The sequence below is a fragment of the Erythranthe guttata genome, chromosome 4, assembly GCF_056151865.1.
Source record: "Erythranthe guttata isolate IM_541 chromosome 4, IM_541, whole genome shotgun sequence".
Taxonomy (NCBI): Eukaryota; Viridiplantae; Streptophyta; class Magnoliopsida; order Lamiales; family Phrymaceae; genus Erythranthe; species Erythranthe guttata.
In genome coordinates, this window is record NC_142536.1 from 3,690,713 (window position 1) to 3,715,612 (window position 24,900).

A 24,900-nucleotide genomic window follows, 5' to 3' on the forward strand; every position below is an offset into this window, starting at 1 on the left:
ACTTTTTAAAGATTTCTAAGAGTTCTTAAATCGATTATACCATCAATTAGGAGTAAAATTTCATCAATTAGCACTGTAATAAGGTTTAACCAATTCATAATAAGGAATAATAAGATAATTTTTTTAGATAATAGTCATTAGTAAAGTTGCAGATTCGAGTTTCGACACAACGCAACAGTCAAGCTGAAACCACTTTAAAAATTGTAGATGCGTTAGAATTCCAAACTAAGAGAGACAGTTTTCAACAAATAGCAAAACAAAATTACAAGGATTTTCTTTGCCATCATACGAAAGGCTTCAATCATCTTCCGGGTCAAAATCCTTAATTTTCACATCCGCGTCTTCTCCGTATTGAATGCAGTTGTCAATTTGCGACAAAATGTACTGTATACTGCATAAAGCAAAAAATATTATTAGTTTCAATCACCACCTACATCTCAAACAAATTCTACGAAATTCTTACTCGGGTTTCTCTTAAGTGCAATGATACCAAGATTAGAGTAATGCATAACTAAGACTTGTTAATAAATCTAGAGTGTTCTGTCTCAAGATAATATACCTGCTTTCTTTTCTCAGGTCGAGAGGAATAAAGCTCACCATGCTGTATTGATCCACCTGATGCGAAACAAAGCAGTTATAAAGCCTCGATATACATGATTCAATATGATAATTAAATACTTTCTTAGAAGCATGTGGATCTCAACACACATGCATTACACATAAAGTTCGACAAATAATATACGGATATGCACGCATCAACATACACAAGATCATAAAGTCACCACATGCCCTGCTTGATTTTCCTGTTCGGTAAGAAACTCCTAGAGAAGCTCGTAATAGCTAACAAGTTAAACGACAATACCAATTCAAACATTGCAGTTAAAATTGTTCTGACCAAACATATCTATGTTTCATATATTCCAACAATCTTAGTTCTTAAAACAAGAGTTCTGTAGTAAATGTTATAGCGCCATATGGAGTTATTATCTCCCACTATTGCACATTTGCACTAGGTAGAAATATATCGAAACTAATTCCTCTTCTAATGCCAAGAAAACACCAGTACATTTTCGTTAAGAAGATCGCTAAATTACAGATGAAATGCATTCACACTCTCAGAGCCATAAGATTTAAACCAGACCAGATAGAAAGTGATATCCTGATACAGTTTTAAAGTTAAAGAAACTGGGACACTGAGTTTCTAATAGTTTCCGATTGGAGAATTGAGAAGCAAACTCACTTTCCATTGAAACAAACTCTTAACTGAAATATCAAGATAAAATTTAAAAATTTGTAAAACATACCAAGTCGATTAAAGCTTTGTTAAGCTTTCCGAACTGAGGAGCCATGCGCTTATTCAACTCAGCCAACAGTGTCTGAGGTTCTGGATTCAAGTAACTAAGAGAAGAAAAGAAGCAAAATCAATTGACAAAATACTAAGCACATATAAATGGGTGACAAGCCTCTAAATACCCCCAACCCATATCCACCAAACAAAGTATACGAAGAGCGTCTGTTATGTTAGTAGCACTTACTATTCAATGTCTTTCTTGTTTGTCACAAGGTCCATCTTGGAGAGAATGTTAACATGAGGTAGCTCCAGTTGAACCATGGCAGAAAGTGAAGCCATACAACCACTTACGAACTTGGTCACATCTGTTATAAACTAATACACAAGGACAATATAGAATTTCAATCAAAATAAAGATAACGGTGTTAGTCATTCTAATAGAAGTATTAAAATACAAATATAGATACCTGAGAATCAAGTAGGTAGACAACACAAACATTGAAATTTTTACGCCTTAAATGCTCCACAAAGTTTTTAAGCACAGGTACATGGGAGAAAAGTTCTATCTGGCCTGTATCTCATTAGAGGTTAGAGGTGTCAGAATTTCCACTTCAAAAGTACCATGCATATCACTGACAATATTTCATAGAGTGAAATAAAAATAGAGATTAGCGCGCACTTGCACTAAATTTTATTACTAGGCACAAAAGAACGTGCAAGGAGTCCGACCAATGTATCCAGTATCGACTTTAGGGATCAATTTCCACTATCCTATCCACCAATGTTTCGCATGATTCTACTATTAATAAATCTTACCAACACAAATCTAAATTATTTCTTGTATCAGCATACTGAAGTGTGTTGAAATAAAGAGCGAAGGGATTGGAAAAGTTATGCAAACCTGGGCAGTCAAAAACTAAATAATCATCATCCAAGTAATTATCTAACTCTTCAGTCAGCCAATCATCCAAATTATCTTCCAGGTGCCTGAGAGATAGTTAAGGCTGTACAGAGAGGAATACATCAATAAGAAGATGGGGATTCTTAAACTGATAACCTCAGTTCATCACTTCACCCAAAGACAAGTAGACGACATCTCAACCTTGACAATTCACAACATAACCAATGGACTAAACAGAAACGAACAGTAAGAAGAAAAATCAAACAGTATCAGACAAGGCAAAGGATACTCCATGCAGTAAATAAGGCCACCATTTGGACCTAATCCAAGTTCCTCCATAACATCTTCCAGACAAACGAGTTCCCTAATATCTGAAAACAAGAGTCCATCTTAAGGTCGAAAGCAGAAGCATAAATGGCTGAGTAATAGCACAATCAAACCTTGTTAAGTGTCCAAATACTTACCCATCGCTACAGGATAATCGAAATTCTCTGCAGCAGGATCTAAATTCACAATATGAATTGACCGGCCCACAGTTTCACAATGTTGATTCAAGCTAGAACAGTACGTAGACTGCAACAATCAAATGAACCACATCAAATTCTTATCAAGCAAATGCATAAATAATCAATGAGATTGAAAAGGTTCCGATGCCGGTGCTTATTTTGCGAAGCAAAGTGTACTAGATAACCAATATACAAAAGTAACCTACTTAAGAGATAAAATTTGATTATTAACCTTCCCACTACCGGCAGGGCCGATGACTAGCTGCGCATAGCCCATGGTATCTTTCTCTTTGTTTCCCTTGTATGTATTTCTGAAGAAACCTACAGTCAATCGCAGATTGAAGTAAAGAGAAAGGCCCGGAAGACTCCAAGAACTGCAACCAAAGCGTAAGAGGCACACCAAACAGCAGCGGCAAATAACAATCTTATTGCATCAGTGAAGCCCATAAAGCAGATCACCAAGAAAAAAACATTATACACCACCTAGAGAATCAGGTAACAAGAAAAGGACATCTCAACTTATTTCTCATCTTCGTACAATTTAAACCGTCATACGAACGACTTCAATTGACCTAATCGAAACAACACACATGGCAACGGGCATATTTTAATCGATCAACGAATTGTTCTGAAGTACCCTATGTGAAACAAAGGTGGGAAAAAGATTTTACAACAATAAACCAACGTGGTAAACATCATCATCATTATTATTTTGTGGAAACTTTATTTAACTATATAGATAGCACACGTCTATACTAAGAAAAAAACTGAGAACTGCAATCAGATTCTTCTAATTTATCAACAGCTAACAGTAAAACTACAATGAACGGAATCACTAATAATGGAAAAATCACGATTTGTTAAGCTTTTATACTACAATTAACGACCAGTTTGTTCAAATAAGTGATTAGTTACAAAATATTGCAAAGGAAAACGACTTAATAAGAAGAAATAAGCTAGAAAAACATGAAGAAATTTACCTCCGTTGCCTAGGGTTTCCAAAATTAGGAAATTTTGGGGGAATCGACGGCTGAATTCTGTATCGGTAGCTGCGACGGCTGGCGTGAGTAGGAATTTATTTTGAATGTAAAAAGAGGAGAAATGGGGATGAAGTAAATAATTAATATTTAATTCAAAGATTACTTTCACTAACTTATACTCCCAAATTAACCCTTCTAATTTCAAAAGAAATACGTGTAATTTTTCAAACTAAAAGGACTTAACTGTAATTACACCAACCTCAAGGGGAGGTAGATGTAATTTACCCTAGAAATGTGAGGGTTTATTCACGCAGACTTTTCTAGAACAGGAAAAAAAAAAAAAAAAAAAAAAAAGAATTGATTTCTCTTTCCATTTCGATAGCGCTTTCCGAAGCTTAAAACAATGGAAGTATTCGCAGTTTGTGATACAGTGAAGAAGGATAATTGATCGTTCCTCTCTCCACTCTCAGTCACCGAACCCTAATTTCCCGAGGAAATTAATTCCAGGAGGCGTTGCAGAAATCAGGTATACGCTGTATTTTTGCTCCATCTTTTTTTTTTTTTTGTTTAATGTGTTATCACTTTGAATTCATCGATAATTCTGCTATTGGAATCTTCTGTTCTAATGTTCATTCGGGATAATAAAGAGATTCAGATGATAACTATTGATGAATTCTGGAAATATTTAGAATGATACACTAGCCACTGTGTAATTGCATTTGTAAGTGTGTAAAACCGGTTGAATTTACTGTTTGAATCTGTTTGCTCACTGAATAAGTACTTCTAGGCATTAGGGATTTCCAATATTTACCAACACTATGTGTTATGTTTGTGCAATTTGCCCTTTACGATTAGTTTTGGGAGCTCGTATTCGTCAATTGGAAGCTAATTTGTGCCAACTTGCTCCTGTAATAAATTGTGTTGCTCCAGCAATGCTTCAGTTGTTCCTATGCGAGCCCACCGGAGGTGGCAAAAATGCAAACAACGAATCTTATAAGCGGAGAATATCTCTTCTTGATGAGTTAGAGTTAGTCATCTGGTCGCTGATGTCATCACAAGGCCGATCCGAAGCTCGGCTATGGCTTTGTGACACTCTTTCAGGCATAAGGTCCATTAGCCCACGCCGCCAACGAGACCTGTTTGTGAGCCTATTGAGATCCAAGCCAATTAAGCGGCACTTAGCATCACAGCTTTTGCAGCTGATCTTCGACAAGCAACCGCAAAAAATGGGGCCGATAATAGCAAAGAAAAGCCACAAGCTGGAGAATTTCTTCAAAGGCAAGTACTGATTCTGTCAATGATATTGTAAATAATAATAGCTAGCCACTACTTCAATTGTTTTCTGAATATAAAAATGTCGGGATATATTATTTTAACATTAATGCTTAAATTGTCTGCTAGTCTCTAAAAAAAACCGTTTATTTGTGCAGGAAATCCAAGGCGTATTTTGGAGTGGTTCTCTAATTTTGCTGGTAGTGGTGTCTTAGATCATGGAAATGGTGCTAAGGCACTGTCCCAATTTGCTTTCGTAAACCGAGATATTTGCTGGGAGGAGCTTGAGTGGAAAGGTAAACACGGGCAGTCGCCTGCCATGGTTGCCACAAAGCCCCATTATTTCCTTGATTTAGATGTCGAACGGACAGTTGAGAATTTCCTCGAGTATGTGCCTGAATTTTGGTCATCCAGTGAGTTTTCCGAGTCGTTAAAGGATGGGAGTATTTTGTTAGTTGATACAAAATACTTTGTCAATTTGTTTACGGACTTGATGTATAAGGATGAACTAGAAGAAGTATGGGAAGTTATAGAGGAATTCCTCATGGAGCAATCTTTCTCATTCTTATGCCGTCACCTTCTAATCATTCTCGAAGAGCAGGAGTTGCATCTTCTTCTAGATTTATTACCAAAGTATCTTAAACTCAAGTCAGATTCAGTTGGGTTTGGCAATTCATCGGAATGGCTTGAGATTATACTATCAAAATACAGTGGTTCCAGTACCAAAGATGAGCTACTTCTACTCAATGCAGTGACTAATCAAAGGCGGCAGCTCTTGCGGCTTGTGCAGGAAGAAGGCAGTGTGGAAGACAAAGAAAAGATAAAGAATTTGGTTTCTCAACTTTGTGAATCGGCAAGCTGTGCGAACGATTTTGTGTCAATAATGGAAGAAAGCCTAAAAAAGAAATCATTGGAATTCATAAAATGTTTGGGTTTGCAATCATGGGCTATATATTTTAATCTATCAGAGGAGTTTCGAACCCCCGAGTCATGGGAATCTCTACTTATCGGTAATGGAATAAAGTTTCGTAAGTGTGACAAATATGCGTTGGTGCACGATGATGAACGTTCGGAAGAATCTGGATCTGATTATGAGGGAAGGTCTTCGTTGCGCGTGAAACGCAGGAAGCATAAGAAACATAAGAAGAAAAGAAGACGGAATCTTGATCTTGATGCAGATGAGGATGAATTGATCGATTATAGCTTATCGAGTAACAAGCTAGATATGCATGTCAAGATGGTTGATTGGTTGCTCTCTACCGATGGCTATACTACCACATGGAGCAGTGTAAGTTCATTTCTTCTGTAGTATATGAAATTTTCCTTCACTTTTTTGATTGTTCAACTCCCGATATATGATATAAATTGTTCCAAAGTGATATAAATACTCCTGTCTTGACGTTTCTCATGACTGGTCTTTTAAGCGAGTATATTTCATGGTAATCATGACTCCGGGACATGCATGGTATAATATTAGATGTTTAGAAACGAGAAGGACTTCAAGATTTCATTTCGGCTCTCTGTTTATGTATTTCGAATGTCACATGCCAGAGATTGTTGGCGTTTGTAATGCATTAGCTAAAATTTTGGGCCTAAAGTATCTGTTATGTGTGTCATTTACCTAAGTTATACCTGATTCACACACACACACACACACACACACACACACACACACACACTGACGGTTATATGATCGATTTCTCACCAGTATGCTGTTTTTATAGGTGGATCTGCCAGAACACCTTGCTAAGCATTGCTATATTACGTGGTTGAAATGGGTGTTTGGCAAGTGGGGGTGGTGTCTCGATTCTTAGTACCTCAAGACAATTCGTCACAAGTTTCAAGTGCAAAAAACCTTCATGTATTTCATGTAGTTCTTGATGGAAGTATTTTGAGGTTAGTATGAAAATTTGATGCCCTGTTTCACTTCCACCACCTCTTGGAAATTGGTGGCGATATCGCGTATCTGACTAAGATGGACGATTATTATTTGCCAGCAAAGAACTCATGGTTGAGAGCAATTGTAGATATTTCGTGGTCTGATGCATATAAACTCAAGAGTGGAAATCCCGTTATCACAGAGAACCCTGTGCAGGTGCAGTCCTTTCTTTTTTTCCTTCCTCGATTTGGTTTATTGAATGCAGTGTCGTTGGAATACTGATAGAATCATGATTTGTACCTACTAATCAACAGAGCTTAACCGGGGCTAACATCTACACTGCCACTGCTGATTTGCCTTCTACAATTACGAGGATAGGCTGGAGTGGTTTTGAAATGAACATTAAATAATAAAATTCAACTACTACACCGTTCATCATCGATTATATAAATAATACATTACATTGATGATTACATCGCAAACACTGTGTCACGTGATTTAACTGATCCTTAGAAGCAACTGTCTTGCAAGCTAAACTGTAAGAGAGTCGACAGTTTTAATCATCAGATACATATTAACTGGCATCATGTCCGTAATTGCCACTACCTGTGACATGTAAAACATTAAACTCACTTGATGAGACAACTTCTGGCAAGCGCACGTACTTGGGACACGATGTTTCTGAGTTAATCAACACACTTTTGGTGCTGGATTCAGCCTCACAGTCCGTAAGCTGCAAAAAAAAAAAAGAAAAAAGAAAAAAAAACACCACTCTTTCAGGAACGAGCAAAATCACAAGCATAAATAACCGACTATGTATACATGGATGATAGATGATCCTATTTAATCTACATCATATAATGTTAACCGACTTCAACTAACTTATGTACAAGTTGATCTAACGTGGAAATTCGATAAGCATAATATATCTTCAATAGTGTAGGAAACAAAAATATAAAATAGTAGACAAGCATTGAGCTATTGATCTGAGGGCGAAGAATCATGCTATTTTGGTAAAACCGTGACAAAGAATTTACTGAAGATGCATATCAAATCGTTTGTACCTTTAAATCTTTAGAGAAACATAGCCGAAGTTCATCAATAGAATTGCCCGAGCATTGAAGTTCTGGAGTTACATGGAAAGCAGTTTGAATGGCTGAAATAATGCCTTCTAGTGGATATTTTTCAGAATTTGAAGCTACATAACCAGCTTTTTTCAAAACTTCCTGCATTGTGAAAGTGTGTATATAATAGGATATTGACATTGGATTAAACACTAAGTTTCTACAAATATGAAAGTCTATAAGCGAACTTTTCTGCAATTAGTATGACAGCTCTTTTGGACATACTTTATTTGCGTGTAATGTAACTTTAATAAAATGTTTGGTGATAGACCCCTCATGCTGTTTATTGATACAAGATTCATCGTCCAACCGTATCGAGGCTAATGAAATGAAATAATCATTAAGAAGCCATCTTAGCATCCAAATATTGGATTTTGTTGAAGTTAAAAATAACAGGTGCTCTTAATCAGCTAAGCTTTCAAATAGTCTGGATACTCGTGCAGATGCTCCATAATGGCAAAAAAAATACTGCACGAGGCACGTAAAACATATCTAGTGTAAGAACAGGAGTGGCCCAATTAAAAGCATTATCTTACCGTGACATTATATTTGAAGTAGAGATCAAGTGTTTTCACAAAGTAATCGTACTCATCTCGTACGACTGGAGATGAACAAGTTCCATGTTTTTCTGGATAATAAGTAAAGAAAGAAGATACGTAAGGTTATTTTCCAGCCAATGAAGTGTTTCGCAAATTAACAAGCGTCACTTGGAACAAATTAACACATAGCTAAACCATTTTCAACAAAAATCGAGATTCAAATATCATTATTTAATTTGTCAAATCATAGATGAATTCGATCAAACCAAAAAGGAAAATTGGTAATCATCCAAGATACTTACCCCACTGTCTCCAGACGTGTCCCAATCCAAACATGAAAGGAAACAAAAGGAGTATTAGTATTCGTGTAATGACATCACCAGCTCTAAAAGAATGTGTAGTCAACTAAAGAACCTCGTGTTCCCAGAATAATCCCGTTCCACCGTAGCAGTTTGATATATTAGAATCGCAGCTTAAAGATGGCCAGTATTTATTCATTGTACTAAGCAATGATGAAATCTGCAATGATTAATTAAAGAAAAAAAATAATAACTAAGAAGTAACAACAACAACAATAATAATAATAATTAACATAATAAATAGACTGATTCGCAGGGACAAAACTGTAGCAAAAAAGTGAAATGAAACTGTGCTAGAGTAGGAGATAGCGATACATATGATTTGGACCAAAAAGGATCAAACTCGTCAGCAGCCCTGGTTAACTACACTATAGACATCTCAAAATACATGATAACGAACACGACTATATTTCTTTGGAGACCGCGTAAACTTTCAGGGGCATCAAGCTAGCTAGTTTTTTGCAGTAATAAAGACTTATCAAGGGTATGCTGTGTAAATGACTCGGTATTTTTCGCCAAAGCTATCACTGATGCTTAAAGCTGTAGCGACTAGTATTCATACCACATTAACATCGAACTTTTTCCCCGGGCAACATGCTGGCCAAGTTCCATCACTATAATCGGGCCAAAGTCCGTCTGCAAAGAAAGAGCGAATAAAATGTTTCTTCGAACACTCCTCTCTATCTATATGTATTTACAACATTTCTCTCCTACAAACAATATTGATTCATAATGATAAACAAATGAACAGGTAGCAACAGAAAATATCATAATCTAATCACAAAATTACCGAAAAATTCGGATACAGTTCGACTTACGGATTGTAAATCCAGTCGGCGCATCTGAACTGGTACAAATTAAACAATGAAGCAAAAGTAAATCTCACTACCATAAATTCAGAAATTAATCGCATCAGGTGGATGAAATGATCTTTTTCAGGAAGAGAAAGGGGAAGTTAAAATTACCGGCGGCAACAGGCGTTTGAGGAGCAACAATGGCGAGGAGTTGCGGCGCAGGAAGTGCCGGGCCATATGAGAGACAGCTTGAAGTAATCGAACTCTCTCTCATTGTTTCCGATTCCAATTACTCGTCCGAGATCTCCACCTGCGTTGATTTTCGCGATGCAGCACAGTCCGATCCAAACAACTGAGAGTAACACGCCTTTGGTTGCCGGGAAACTGATCGGCGGTCCGGTGGGGAGAGAAGGCATGGCCGCCGTGGTCTGGAAATCGGAGTTTTTGTGCGGTGGTTAAAACTTAAATGGAAACAAAAACATAATAATTTTATTTTTATAATAATAATGACGATAATAATAACAATTTATTAAATATTCGCATTGTTTAATCACATTGAAAAATATTAAAAGATTTCATGTTAATTTCTTTTCTTTTACAATCTAGAAAAATAAAACCGTAAAATACTATTATTAGTTTATGTTGATTTTACTATTTTTGGACAATGAACAAATAAATTGTATTGAATCTATTCCGAGGCCCCAAGGCGCAGTCCTCTTGAGTCTTGGGCCTTGCCCTCGAGCCGATCTTGTCGAATCAATATTTGTTAAATATCGAGAAATCATCTAAGTACTCGGTGCCGATTCACACTCCACATAGTACGACTTTTCCTTCTTTGGATCCGATCTTTCGATTTATAGATTTAATTTCAAATGAACAATAATGCCGATAGGGAAATTATATAAACTTAGGAGAGAGTGGAGATAATCGAGATATCCATTAGAGAAAATTAAGAGAATTTATAGAATACGTTGTCTAACGATCTGGCAATTTTGCGACCTTTGGGCAGCAATCAAGAGATTTCAAATGATCTTATTTAAACAAAATAAAATAAAGGGGACAACTATTTTGAATACTAAAATTTGCTTAGTTGAATACCAAAAAAATAGAAATTAAATAATTAATTGTAAATTACTTTAATACCCTTAATGAAAATTAAAACCAAAAAATATTACAAATACTATTTTTCTTTCTTAAAAACCAAATAATCAAAAACCTAAAAAAACATTTCCCTCCTCACTCCCAAACCCCTCACCTCCTCCACCTCCTTCTTCTCCCTCCCCAAAAACCCTCCTAAAAAACCCCAAAACAAAAGAAATCAAAACCTTACACAACTTGCAAAATGGCCTCAAATGACAATAGAATGGTAGTTTACGAGCAAGGAGAACCCATTCAGGTATGTATTTATGTATTTTTTGAGCTAAAACATCGATTTTGAAATTTTTTTTTTTTTACAACTCGCCATGTATTTTCGACACATACAGGTCGAAAATACCCTTATTTTCGACATGTATGTGTCGAAAATACCCTTCGATTTCGACGCCTAAGTGTCGAATTATGATGCACTTTTCGACACTTAGGTGTCGAAAATTACCCATATTTTCGACACTTAAGTGTCGAAAATTGCATCATAATTCGACACTTAGGTGTCGAAAGTGACCTATATTTTCGACACTTAAGTGTCGAAAATATGGGTAATTTTCGACACCTAAGTGTCGATTTGGTTCCTGTTGCAAATTTACTTGTCTTATATTTTCGACACTTTTGTGTAGATCGATTGCACCCATTCATTTACCACGTCAGAAAAATTCCCAACAAAAGAAGCTTTAATGGCATGGGTTCGTGAAGTATGTAAAAGAATTGGAATGGTGTTAATGATTGGGGGTTCGAGTGACGGGGATAGAGGACGTAGGACACCGTATGTGATTGTTCGTTGTGAGCGTGGGGGCCATTATGTTGGCAAGAAGGTACCAGGTGAAGATGATCAAAGACCGGGAAAAAGGAGCACCGGTTCAAAGAAATGCAATTGTCCGTTTAAATTGAAGGGGACAAGGGAACACAAGGATGATGAAAAGGCTGAGTGGAAATTGGATGTTAGTTGTGGTATTCACAACCACAACTTATTCGAAAACTTGCACGGACACTCTTATGCCGGAAGATTATCAAAGGAGGATGTTTCCTTTGTTTACACTATGAAGAAAGCAATGGTGAAACCAAGGGCAATTCTAAGAGCGTTGAAGCAAAAGGACCCGTCTAATGTAACTGGTATGAAGACAGTTTACAATACTATCTCTAAGTTAAATTTCAGTGAATTGGATGGGAGATCTCAATTGCAATCATTGTTTGTCAAGTTGAAAGAAGATGAATACCTCTCGTACCATAGATCGAACGAGTTGAATGCGATTACCGACTTGTTTTGGATCCACCCGAAATGCATTAAGTTGGCACAGTCGTATCCGTACGTATTCGTCATCGATTGCACGTACAAGACCAATCGTTACGGACTCCCATTTCTTGAGATTGTGGGTTTTACTTGTACCAACAAGACGTTCTCAATTGCCTTTGCTTACTTGGACCACGAAAAGACGGAAAATTTTGAATGGGCGTTGCGTTGTTTGAAGGAGGCCATGACCAGTTGTCCTCGGCCTAATTGCATTGTAACAGATCGAGATTTGGGTTTAATGAAAGCAGTGGCCAATGTGTATCCATCGAGTCATCACTTGCTGTGTCGGTGGCATGTGAACAAGAATATAGTGGCCAATTGTAAGAAATTGTTCCCAAAGGACATCACCAAATGGAAGCAATTTCAGTCGAGTTTTTCGGCTCTTATTGAAAGAAATACCATAGAGGAGTTCAATGAGGATTGGGAGGATTTGAAAAGAACATTTATTGGTTATCTCCCGGCTATAGAGTATGTAGCTAATTCATGGTTGGATCCGTACAAGGAGAGACTTGTATCGGTGTGGACAAATAAGTATACTCATTTTGGAACGTACACTTCTAATAGGGTGGAGGGGGCACACGGACGAATGAAAAGGGATGTGCGTAATTCAACTGGCACATTTGTGGATTTGTATACGAAAGTCCACAATCAAATTGTCGAACAACACAATGACATCAAGGCTTCCTTTGAAGTAAGTAAAAATACGTACGAGCACACTTTCAAAACGTTGATATACAATGAGCTTCGTGGAAGTATCTCAAAATACGCTCTACAACTACTCAAAGTTGAGGTGGACAATGCGAAACTATTGCAACCGAGCGATATGGGTTGTAGTTGCGCCATCCGAACAACCCACAGTCTACCATGTCGCCATGAACTTCATGAGTATGTTGTTGTGAACAAATGTCCTATCCCACTTGAGTTAATAGGCTCGTATTGGAAACACATGAGTATGGAGCCCGTCGCGACCACAGGTCAAGTCATCCTACCAACCATCGACGAAGAATTATCGGAATACCAGAAGCTCTTTGAATGTGCCGATCTCGATGCAAAAACTCGATTGCGCAACCATTTGAGACATTTTACCCACCCAGAGAAGACTAACCTTACGGAGCCTAGTGAAAAAGTTGTTAGCAAAGGTCGACCGGCAAAAAATAGGAAAGACAAATCAAGCACTCGGGACAAATCACATTTTGAGTATGTGGAGCCAAAGAAAAAAAAATCGAAGCAAGCTAGTTGTTCTCCAAAGGTAAATGTCGCTACTATCGTCTCATTTCATTGAAGTTGTATTTTATAATTGTGCTGAGTAATGAAGTGTAATATACTGCAGCTGATACCTGTACTGATGAGATTACGAGGGCATTCGAATGATTCTTTCAACACTATACCAACTCAAGAATCAGGAAAAAGCACTATACCGACACAAGAGTCGGTCAAACCATTATTTGAAGATGCAGATGTGGGATTGCCACCAGGTTTGATCGGCAAGAATAAGTACATTGACACGATCCATCCACGATTTCGTATGCACGTTCGAGAAATCATCAATGTCGGTTCAGATGGACACTGTGGATTTCGGGCAGTTGCCTCTATGATGGGATTTGGAGAAGATGAATGGGGTCGAGTGCGAGATGACATGCTACGGGAGTTGACTTCTAATTTTTCCACTTACACGACCATGCACCGTGGCGAAGAAACCGTTAGAAGCATGCAAGCTATTGTGAGTAACTGGGATGTTCCTGCAACTCGTGATCATTGGATGTCTTTTCCAAATATGGGTCATGTAATTGCTTCAACATACAATATTGTGCTTGTCTACTTATCCAAGTATCAGTGTCTCACGTTCCTTCCCCTATCGAGCGATCCAAAGCTTTTCAGCGAGAGGCAAGAGCACGGTATGGCATTCGTCGACAACTGTCACTTCGTGCATGTTGTCTTGAACAAGAATTGTCCAATACCTCCTATCGCCGATTATTGGTACCGATGTCATGATCCTAAAGCTGATGGTTGGAAGCCTGCAGAAATGGATGGTCGGATTACAGCATTTCGAGAATTAATAGGTCAAAATGTTGCCACGCGAGAGAGTTTCGAGATTATTACTATATCAGACAATGGTGATAGTTCTCCCAACATAAATATGTAAAGTTACTGGTGCTACATTCAATGTTATTAAGTGTTGGGTTTTTATTTGAAAAAACTATGTTTTTTTTTTTTGTGAAATTAACCCCAAATATATTGCAATGTAAGATAAAAAACATATTCTAAGTGTTTTTGGACAAAAAAAAAAAAAAATTGCAATTTTTTCAAAAAAAAAAAATTAGGGTGATACAGTTCAAATTCGACAGCTAGCTGTCGAATTACTCTCTGTAATTCGACAGCTAGCTGTCGAATTTGAACTGTATCACCCTAATTTTTTTTGAAAAAATTGGATTTTTTTTTTTTTTTTTTTTTTTGTGAAATTAACCCCAAATATATTGCAATGTAAGATAAAAAACATATTCTAAGTGTTTTTGGAAAAAAAAAAAAAAAATCCAATTTTTTCAAAAAAAATTAGGGTGATACAGTTCAAATTCGACAGCTAGCTGTCGAATTACTCTCTGTAATTCGACAGCTAGCTGTCGAATTTGAACTGTATCACCCTAATTTTTTTTGAAAAAATTGGATTTTTTTTTTTTTTTTTTTTTTTTTGTGAAATTAACCCCAAATATATTGCAATGTAAGATAAAAAACATATTCTAAGTGTTTTTGGAAAAAAAAAAAAAAAATTGCAATTTTTTCAAAAAAAAAAATTAGGGTGATACAGTTCAAATTCGACAGCTAGCTGTCGAATTACTCTCTGTAATTCGACAGCTAGCTGTCGAATTTGAGCTGTATCAAATTAATTTTTTTTGAAAAAATTGGATTTTTTTTTTTTTTTTTTTGAAATTAACCCCAAATATATTGCAATGTAAGATAAAAATAATTTGATACAAGACTAATCCCAAATATATTTCGAATTATCAAAAATATTTTCATTTAAAACAACCAAAATGCATATAAAACTAAATTAAAAAACAAGTAAAACAAATAAAATTCATCAAACAACATCCATCTAAAAAAATACAAGACTAATCCTGTATTTTTTTCTTCCTACTAAATACGCGTTTCACAACCGTCTGTGGGGCATCGGACGAGCTCGATGGCGGTGGAAGTGGCCCTATCGAGCTACCTGGAGGTGGTGGTGGGGCATCCGACGACCTCGAAGGAGGTGGAAGTGGGGCATCCGGCTCGATCAATCTGACAATATCATTTAGGGTCCCCCACATGACCGTATGAGCGTCTGATGGCGCAAGTCCCCGCACCTCGCTAAGTGTACCCTTTACCAACTCCAAAATTTGTGAAAGTTGGACCTCCTTATCGGTACCACCCTCTGGACGAGCTTCATGGGGTCGAGGTCGATCCGCCTGGGGTCGAGGTGGATGGGCTCCATGCCTACTCAGTTGTAACATGCATCTGGGTCGGAACCAATTCATGTAGTCCGGCGAAGTGTCCGCCTCCCCGAGTTCAATTTCAACGGACCTCGACTCCTCGTCCAGACAATACTCCTCCCACCGATCAGAGAATCGTTCGCCGTACGCAACGAAAATTGAGTTCTGGACCGGTCGACCTTTGCTAACTAGAGCTTTGTACATATCTTTTGACATGTATGCACGACCTGGAATGATTTGCACCCGGTTGAACTGCCTCAACACTCTGTCCGGATGATATGCCTCGAAGTGGTCCATGCAACATATCATCCCACTAAACCAAGCAGAATCTGGCATCGGGAAACGATCACGAATAGCCGTATACGGTGACCATATAACCTATTAAAATAAATAAAAAATTAGATGTAAAAACCTACTTAAGTAGTAATAACAAATTATTAAAGTGGTATGTTACCTGATCGGGGATCAAATCATCTAATCGAGATCGCAGGTACGACGCTCGTTCAGGCGTTGAAGTAGTCTTTGACTGAGGCTCCCATCGGCTCGCTAATGGCCCCTCGAATTCCGTCTTCAATGTGCCACCCCCCAAATAAGGAAAGTGCTCGTAAATCCATGACTGAAAGAGCGTCAGCCAGCCAGCCATCGAGTTCGTTGATTTTTGTGAGGCTGAGGAAAGCTCATCGTACAACCGGCAAAGACATGCAGTGCCCCAAGCATACTCGCCGATCCGATCCAAATCAGATACAAGATTTAGGTACTCAACGCTTACCATGTTGCCTGTCTTGTCGCACAGTATAGTACACCCGAGCAAAAATAACAAATACGCCCGAATGGCGTATGTCCTCTTCTCCGAACTATCTCTCATGGTCACTTTGCTAAATTTAGCCTTCAACCATTCCAACTTGACCGCTTTCTTCTTGTTTACATCGTCCGGGTACTCACCTAGCAACTCGAACATCAAAGTACTGGGAATGGTTTTGGAATCACGGACCAAACGCTCGCAAGATACGGTACGTCCAACAACTGGCAAACCGACCAACGTACTCACATCGTCAAGTGTGATGGTCATCTCTCCAACAGGTAAGTGAAATGTGTTGGTAGCTGGCTGCCATCTCTCTACGAAGGCTCTAAGTAGATGGCCGTCCACAGTGTTGTACGATGCCTGTACAACTGACATTAGACCACATCTTTGTACTACCTCTTTAATAAACGGCGCCGGCTCCCAACCTTTCAAAGTTGTTGTGTGATTTCGTATTCGAAATTCTGAGCCGCGCTCCGAACGATCTGGCCCTCCGTTCACAATATGATAAGCAATGTGCTTATCAAATTTTGTGTACAATTCCGGTATCTCGGGACCTAGGACCGGTTCATTGCTCGAATCACCAACTTGTACAGTCGAATGTAGAGCCGGCACCGGATTCGTTGACGAAGAACCCTCTCCAGACTTCTTCTTGGTCGTGGTCTTTTTCTTGGTCGTGACTGGTATGCCCTTGCCTTTATCGGATAATTCCTTCCTCTTTTTACGGTTCGAGACAGTCGGAGGTATACGAGGTTGACGTGGTTCTTCCACTACAAAATAACACACAAATAAAAATTAATATACATAATATAAACACAAGCAAATAAAAATAGGAAAAAAAAAAAAAAAAAAAAAAAAAAAATTATCACAGTTCAAATTCGACAGCAACCTGTCGAAATTTGTTTGAATTTTCGACAGTTAACTGTCGAAAATTGGTTGAATTTTCGACAGGTTGCTGTCGAAAATGCAACCCATTTTCGACAGTTAACTGTCGAAAATTACAAAATCCAAACTCAACCCTTTCACCATTTTCGACATCTACATGTCGATTTTGGATGAATTTTCGACATCAACCTGTCGAAAATTCATCGAAAATCGACATGTACAGGTCGAAAATGGTGAACCAAGAACCGACCCACGAATCTCAAATCAATGCTCAAATCGACTGAAATCAGATGCACCCATTACTAATTAACGATCATTCTAACCTAAAACAACCAAATCCTAATTACCCATATCAAACATTCAAATCTTAAATAAATATTAAAGAAAAAAAAAATCGAACAACTATAACTTACTATTCGAAGACGACGACGGCGGCGGCTTCGGGCGACGTTGGGCGGCGTGGGCGGCGTTCGGCGGTGTTTGGCGTCGGCGTCCGGCGGCGGCGATGGTTGGAGCGGCGGCGGCGGCGTCGGGCGGCGTGGACGGAGGGAGTTTTTTGTGTTTGATTTTTTTTTTTCTTTTTTTTTATTTGGTTTTCAAATAGGTAATTTCAAAGAAAAATTGATGTAATTAGTATTTTGTATGAAATGGTATTTTTGTACTTTTATTTTTATTTTGGTATTAAAGTAAGAAAAAACTTAAAAATATGTACTCAATTGTGGTTTTCAACTAGGTAGTATTCAACTAAGCAAAAATTAGTATTCAAAATAGTTGCCCCCTAAAATAAAACCAAGTTCCCTTCGATTCAAAGATGAATTTTAGACGACGTCCTTCGATCGATCATCATTTTTTGTAATTTGCGGTATGATTGTTTAAATAATAAAATAATTAATCAGTTATCGTTATTGAAATTTTGGTATAATAAAATTAAGGGTTAACTGCAAAAAATCCCCTAAACTTTGGACGTTTTTGCGCTTTACCCCCTGAACGGAAAAAAGTTGCACGGGCATACCTGAACTTCACTTTTCTTAGCACCGGCATCTAAAATGTCTATTTTTGGCCAAAATTGACCGGAATTCAAATCACGTGCCTTACACGTGGGGGTAACTTGGTCATTTCCATTTTACCCATTTTTTTCCTTTTCTTTTTAATAAATATAAATAAATCTTAAAGAGGAAAATAAAAAAAAAGTTCTTCCGTCACCATCATCCCCAACCATTCTTCCCGTCACCACCAGCCCCAACCAAACTGCTCTTCAACCACAGCCCTCACCCGCCGCTGCTTCACCTCCCTCCGCCGCCTCTGCTTCACCGCCCTTCGCCGCTTTGCTTCGCAACTCGAAACCACATCACACCAGAACATCATATTAATCAATATTTCTCTCTCCCGAAAAAAAGCACCAAATTGAGGATTGTATTGTTGATTAAGTTTTGATTCCAAAAACTCAAATTCCTCGGCGGAATCAAACTTTGATTCAAAGAAGAAAAAAAAAAATTGGTCTTGGGCTGAAATTGATGCACCGCCGCCAGAGGTTTCAATGGTGGAAGGTTTATCCCTTGCTACCGTGTCATATTTCCACGAAATTGGGTTCTTCCATCACTGGAATTCGCCGTCGCCGCCGTCCATTGATTGATTGCGGCGAAGAAAGAGCCACCAGCCGGCGGTCAAATTTTGAGACCGGAGCACCAGCGAAAAACCCCAATTTCTCTGCCTTGTGATGGTGAATGGGGAATGGATTGAAATTGGTTCGATAGTGGTGGTGCGGCGGCGGATCAGAGGTTGTGGTGGCCGGTGGGTGGTGTTTGATTTGTAGAGGTTATGGTTGTTTGATTTGTGTGTGGAGGTGGGACGAAGACGATGGTGTGCACTGGTGCAGCAATATTCTTTTTTTTCTTTTTTTCTTTTTTCTTTTTGTCTTTCTTTCTTTTTTCTTTTTAGTTTTTTCATTTTATTTATATTTATTAAAAAGAAAATTAAGAAAATAGGAGTAAAAGGAAAAGACTAATTTACCCAACTATATTCACGTGTGAGGCACGTGATTTGAATTCCGGTATCTTTTGGCTGCCGGTGCTAAGAAAAGTGAAGTTCAGGTATGCTCGTGCAACTTTTTTCCGTTCAGGGGATAAAGCGCAAAAACGTCCAAAGTTTAGGGGATTTTTTGCAGTTAACCCTAAAATTAATTATAAATACCCAACCAAAAATATAATATGCCACCATTTAACCCTTATTTTTAGGGGTGAAAGTCGGATGGATCGGATCGGAATTAGCCTTTTCGGAAAATTTCCAAAAAATTTCGGAAGTACAAAATCAATTCCAATTCCAATTCCAAAATTTTCGGAATCTAAAAATTCATTCCAATTCCAAAAGGCCCGGAAATTTCGGAATTTCGGAAAAAAATCGGAAATCACATAAGCTTTAAAATTTCAAAACTTAGCCGAAATTTTCTAAAATGTTTATAATTATTCGAAAATAAGAGCATCCAGGTCGATAAAAGTAAAACTAATAACTACTACATTTCAGTTCAAAAAAATAAATAAAAATAAACACAACATAATATCCAATAAAACTTCTAACAACAATTCATTATGTCAAAATCCTAAAACAAAACGTATAGGTGTATTTTTCGGAAAATAAATATTATATAATATATACTATTTATAGGTGTATTTTTCGGAAAAAAATCGGAATTTTTTGGAATTAATTTCGGAATTAAATCGGATCGGAAATCGGAAATTCCAAATTTATTTTATATAATTCCAATTCCAATCCAAAAAAATTGGAAAATTTCGGAAATCGGAATTTCGGAAGTCGGAATGAAAAAAGTTGTTCCAAAATCGGAACTTTTCGGATCGGAACCGGCGGAAATTGGAAAATCCGTTCCAACTTGCACCCCTACTTATTTTCTTCTTTTTTTTTTGTATTTGAATAACCGCCGTCACATTGTAATTTACAGTTTACCCCCATATCTAAATTCCGAGCTCTCCCCCACTCTCCAATGGAGTTACAGTTCTAGAGCCCACACCCCTATTCCCTTTCTCATGTAATAAAATCCATTTTTTCCGCGCTTTTTTTATCTCACTACTACTGATTCAATGTATTAGACCTATTTTTCTTCAATTGCCTACATTCTCTAGCTAGGGCCAAACCACAGCCAGCTGTAGATAGAGAGAGAGAGAGAGAGAGAGAGAGAGTGAAGAGAGAGAAATGAGATTTCAGTTCCAGCTCCACGTTTCGGATCCAGGTTTTGCTGCGGGTTTTGTTTTCTAAGAGCAATAATTTGTACTTCGGGGAAGAAAAAAAACGCAATTCGCAAAAAAAATGAGGGTTTTGGGGGAGTCGTGGTGTTTCTGCAATGGCGGCGGCAAGTCGGAGAGAATGAAGGCCGCTATTTTCTCCGGGAAGGCTCCGGCTATGGCCAGAATCAACGGCGGTGGAACCGGCTTTTTGATCCATCGGAATCTGCTTCTCACCACCCACGCTAATCTCCCATCAGTCGCTGCCGCTGAATCCGCCCAGATCCGACTCCATAACGGCCTATCCGCTGCCCTTTTTCCTCACAGGTTAGTTTATATACCATATTTTTTAATGTAACTGAAATGTGTGTGAACTGATAATCGTTTTCTCTTCAATTTTGTAAGATGTGGGCGGAAAATTTGTTAATTAGGTTTTGATTGAATTCGGATCTGATAGGTATGGAAGGATTTTTCCCCATCATTATTCCCAATTTGATTATGGGTTTCAATGATGGGCCTCCTGTTAAATGTCTCCTTCATTGTGTCCTAATAATTGATGTTCGTATACGTTATTGCAATAAAGTAAATTCTACGAAAAGAATAGTGAGATTAATCAGAACAGTAATATCAATTTATAGCGAGACTCGGGCTATAATCGCAGCATCTTCTTAGCTTGTTATTATTGGTAATTTATTGGTGCATACCAAACACATGAATTATTGATGCACTACTGCATCATGATGCATTGAAGACAGCTTGCTTTATTTATGAACTTTGTACTGTTTATGTGACTGATCGTACTTTTCACAAACATCAGAAAAATGTAATAATGGCTGCTCACCTTTAACCTTCGGGTTTTCGGGTTTCGGTTTCGGTTTCGATTTTGGTTTTGGGCTTATATGAATGTCTTCTGTGGTGAGAATGTGATTAGCACTTTCAGAAATTTTGAGTGATAACTATAAGCTTGTTTAATTTTGCTCTCCGGAAATATGCTTCTTGTTATATATATACTGGGATTAACTCTTGTAAATTAGGTTATCGTTGTTAATTAGTAGAACTATCATTTTTCACCTTCTTGTCCTTGATAATAATAGCCTATCGTAAGCAAACTGTTCATTAACACAATAATCCTCAGTAGAAGATATAATTTCAAATGTTTTCATATGTGCTAATTATAACAAATACGAGGACTGAAAATGCAAAAGTGCTCTCGACATTGATATATTATAGTTTCTTTTCAAGTTGTTGGTTAAGATAATGATGAAATGCTTCAACCTAATTATACTTCATGACCACTGGACATGTGGATAACCTGTAAGCAAAAAATTAGCTCCAATTAGTGATTATAAGAAAGAAAGGAAAGGAAAGTGAAAAATCAAATAGAGTGTGCACCCATGCTCCAATTAGTGAATTCTTCCTCTCTAACAGTAATATCTTCGATTTGATTCAGGTTCTTTATTACAAGCTCCGTTCTTGATCTAACCGTTGTGGGCCTTGATGCTTTGGATGGAGAGTCAAACACACCCGTACAACAACCTCACTACTTAAAAACATGTCCAAAGCCAAATCTTGAGCTAGGAAGTATAGTCTATCTCCTAGGGCACACTGAAAAGCAGGAATTGACAGTCGGTGAAGGAAAGGTAGTAATCGCCACCGATAATTTGATAAAGTTGTCCACAGATGGAGTAACATGGAGCCCTGGTTCTGCTGGTTTCGATGTTCATGGCAATCTTGCATTCATGGCCTGTGATCCTATGAAGCTCGCAACTTCTCCAAACACTAAATCCTCTTCAACTTCATCATCTTCAACATCATCTTGGAAGAAAGACTTCCCCACACAGTTCGGTATTCCTATTCCTATAATCCGCCACTGGTTGAGCCAGCATTGGGAGGGAAACCTGGACGAACTCAACAAGCCAAAACTACCCCTGATAAGGCTGATGTCGTCTTCTGCTCAGAAAAGCGAGCATTCTTGCGCGTCTTTCACAATGCGTCAGGTTTTCAAACCGACATTAGGTGAAAACGAGGCAACACCAACGTCGTCGAACGTAGTGCCGAGTTCGACAGCTGTCAACATCTTGGAAGATGGCATATTGACAGCTGGCGGGGCCCCACATGTGGCGGGAATCCCGACCCCGGAAATTTACGAGTCACCGATGTTGACTTCGGTTCCGGTTAGGAAAAACGAAGCGGCTCAAATTCAGCTTTTGGACATCAATTTTCCACCAAGGTTGATTGCTAAAGCTGTGTCTTCACCTAGACAACAGCCAAGAGAAACTCCGCCCGGTTTTGATCGTAATTACGTGAATGACCGAGGGCAATTTGGTCAAAACCCGGATGCAGAATCGACGGGGTCTGTTAACGGAGCCGAGAGCGAAGTTCGATCAAGTTCTTCACCTGTTGAGATTTTGGAAATGCCACATGAATACAGCAGCGAAGGTGAAACGACTATGTACTCTGCTGAAACAGCTGAGTCTCGAAATTACACGAGTCCCAGAGAGGGAAATTTTCATCAGGTTGGGAGAAGCCAAAGCTGTGTGAACTATAACAACAGGTGGGGCCCGGTTCAGAGAACCCCGGTTGCCCGTGGTGCCATGCTGGAAAAGCACCGAAGCTTTATGCAAGGAAGGAAGGTGTATTCACAGGGTGCGACTTCTCAGAGGAGTAATGACTATTATAGCCCTACGGTTTCTTCGATCATGAAAAAGCGGAATAATTTGGAGCAGCAACAAAATAGGCCGCGGCAAAGTGCTGTCCATACATCTCCAAGATGGAACTTTTAACAATGAATCATCGATCGAAGTTACTTTTCTGATACCCTACTCTATACGTGCGAAGGTTGTAACTTGTATGGCTCGTTTTTCTGCCTATACGTGTAAATTAATCAATTCTTAAGGCATAAATGAACAATGTAAAACACTTTTTTTTTTTCGGTTAGCCAAGTATCAAATTGTTGTTTATAAAGGTTTTACACCTTTTGCATCATCCAGCTTGTGGTGGTAGTGTTCGCTGAACGGTTACGAGTGCTGCTGTTAATTAGGGAGGTAATTAATGTGTCTATACCCCCATTTTGATTCTATATTAGTGTGTGTGTGTGTGTGTGTGTTTCTGCAGGCAAGTATGGGAAGCTTGCAGATAGCAGTGGAGACGAGTGGTGATGGAACAGCCATCGGATAAACTCTACCGGGCGGTGGCGGCAAAGAGTTGATCAAGAAAACTATGTGCAACAGGTTAGTTTACTTTTATTATTGATTTCAATTAATTTTCTGTTCAACAAGAAAATAATGTGTGTGTGTGTGTGTGTGTGTTTCCTTGAGTCTATTTATTACTCCCTCGCATCCTAAATAAGTGTTTCTTTTCACTTTTCACAAAGATTAAGGAATTCAATAAATGTAGCTTGATTTTAGGAAAATTACATAAAAATGACTAAAACAACCTTCAACAAATAATGATTTATAAGGTAGAATTAATGTTTAGAGATGTATTAATAAGGTTAAAACAGGAAAAATGCATTTATTGCAGTATTGGAAATATAAAGTGATAGATAATATGGAATAAAAATATTTTTAAAAAGAGACCGTCATTGTAGAACAGATGGAGTAACTTAGAGTGTGTCACATTACATGCAAGCTTGGTTCATTAATAGTGCATAATATAACGGGTTCGACCCGCCAAACCCATACCCGAATTTAATGAGTTCGACACACCAAACCTATTAAATCCATCAAATAAATCTCTTTAAATATCATCGAAATATTTATTTAATTTCTTAATTAATTATATTCTCTGTAGTCTCTAGAGAATATAATGTTGAAAAGCAACACACTTTCCTTCTTTTTTTTTTTCCTTTTCTCGGAAATAAAATTGAGAAACAAAATTGGTATTGTGGGACACTAATTGGATTCATACGTAAACTATTTAATTACTTGTTATAATATTTAAATATTTATGTTAATAGATGTCGACGCTTCCAATTATAATATCAAGAATCTGGTACAGCGCCGTATTTAATTAGTTCGAATTAATATATGGGTAATGATATACGCAGGCCAAATTAAACATTCAGGCACTTTTTTACCATGATTTTTTACCTTTTTACCATAACTATTTACCTTTTGTACTATTCCTATCCAATTAAAAATATAAAAAAAAAAAAAAAAAAAAAATTAATTTTTTGTGCTCGTGCAAAAACACACGAGCATTTCAACAGTGCTCATCTGATTTCACACGAGTACTGTTGAAATGCTCGCATGTTTTTGCACGAGCATCTTATAATTCTATAAAAAAAATTATATAAAAAAAAGGCCTACTCGTGTGGATTTACACGAGCACAGTGGATGCGCTCGTGTAAATTCACACGAGCAGGTCAACGTGTGATTTTTTTCGTTTTTTTTTCCGGATTCGTAATCTACATAACAATAGGATCGT

The 24,900-nt window shown here is 37.9% G+C and overlaps 5 protein-coding genes across 9 annotated transcripts; 3 read left to right on the top strand and 2 right to left on the bottom strand.

Annotated features, from left to right (window-relative positions):
• Nucleotides 1-100: 100 nt before the first annotated feature.
• LOC105967120 (P-loop containing nucleoside triphosphate hydrolases superfamily protein) lies at nt 101-3,821 on the bottom strand. Of its 3 annotated transcripts, none has more exons than XM_012991733.2 (10): nt 3,679-3,821; nt 2,931-3,019; nt 2,657-2,765; nt 2,482-2,563; nt 2,193-2,278; nt 1,759-1,862; nt 1,536-1,666; nt 1,305-1,398; nt 560-615; nt 101-391 (listed from the first exon to the last, which is right to left on the bottom strand). In XM_012991733.2, exons 2-10 carry the CDS (start codon nt 2,973-2,975, stop codon nt 298-300), a joined length of 801 nt encoding a protein of 266 aa, XP_012847187.1. In that variant the 5' UTR covers nt 2,976-3,019; nt 3,679-3,821; the 3' UTR covers nt 101-297. The 3 variants fall into 3 exon arrangements, with proteins under 3 accessions (XP_012847187.1, XP_012847264.1, XP_012847334.1); XM_012991810.2 differs by having other exon boundaries at nt 2,931-3,181; nt 3,679-3,820; XM_012991880.2 differs by having other exon boundaries at nt 2,931-3,072; nt 3,679-3,815.
• A 161-nt stretch (nt 3,822-3,982) lies between these two features.
• On the top strand, nt 3,983-7,311 carry LOC105966661 (uncharacterized). 3 transcript variants are annotated; one of them, XR_016030735.1, is made up of 6 exons: nt 3,983-4,204; nt 4,609-4,956; nt 5,109-6,238; nt 6,675-6,846; nt 6,948-7,045; nt 7,144-7,311. XR_016030735.1 is itself a non-coding variant. In XM_012991269.2 (4 exons), the coding sequence occupies exons 2-4, from the start codon at nt 4,611-4,613 to the stop codon at nt 6,762-6,764; spliced, it is 1,566 nt and encodes a 521-aa protein (XP_012846723.1). In that variant the 5' UTR covers nt 3,983-4,204; nt 4,609-4,610; the 3' UTR covers nt 6,765-7,311. The 3 variants fall into 3 exon arrangements, 1 of the variants encoding a protein (XP_012846723.1); XR_016030734.1 differs by having other exon boundaries at nt 3,987-4,204; nt 6,675-7,045; XM_012991269.2 differs by having other exon boundaries at nt 6,675-7,311.
• On the bottom strand, nt 7,270-10,235 carry LOC105966800 (ribonuclease 2). The gene is made up of 8 exons (XM_012991406.2): nt 9,817-10,235; nt 9,670-9,698; nt 9,414-9,487; nt 8,907-9,011; nt 8,795-8,798; nt 8,490-8,581; nt 7,894-8,055; nt 7,270-7,562 (listed from the first exon to the last, which is right to left on the bottom strand). Exons 1-8 carry the CDS (start codon nt 10,059-10,061, stop codon nt 7,404-7,406), a joined length of 870 nt encoding a protein of 289 aa, XP_012846860.2. The 5' UTR covers nt 10,062-10,235; the 3' UTR covers nt 7,270-7,403.
• Nucleotides 10,236-10,849: 614 nt separating this feature from the next.
• On the top strand, nt 10,850-14,231 carry LOC105971595 (protein FAR1-RELATED SEQUENCE 5-like). The gene is made up of 3 exons (XM_088817423.1): nt 10,850-11,041; nt 11,418-13,337; nt 13,419-14,231. The coding sequence occupies exons 1-3, from the start codon at nt 10,988-10,990 to the stop codon at nt 14,229-14,231; spliced, it is 2,787 nt and encodes a 928-aa protein (XP_088673549.1). The 5' UTR covers nt 10,850-10,987.
• A 5,903-nt stretch (nt 14,232-20,134) lies between these two features.
• On the top strand, nt 20,135-23,457 carry LOC105966583 (uncharacterized). The gene is made up of 2 exons (XM_012991191.2): nt 20,135-20,799; nt 21,923-23,457. The coding sequence occupies exons 1-2, from the start codon at nt 20,558-20,560 to the stop codon at nt 23,253-23,255; spliced, it is 1,575 nt and encodes a 524-aa protein (XP_012846645.1). The 5' UTR covers nt 20,135-20,557; the 3' UTR covers nt 23,256-23,457.
• The last annotated feature ends 1,443 nt before the right edge of the window (nt 23,458-24,900 follow it).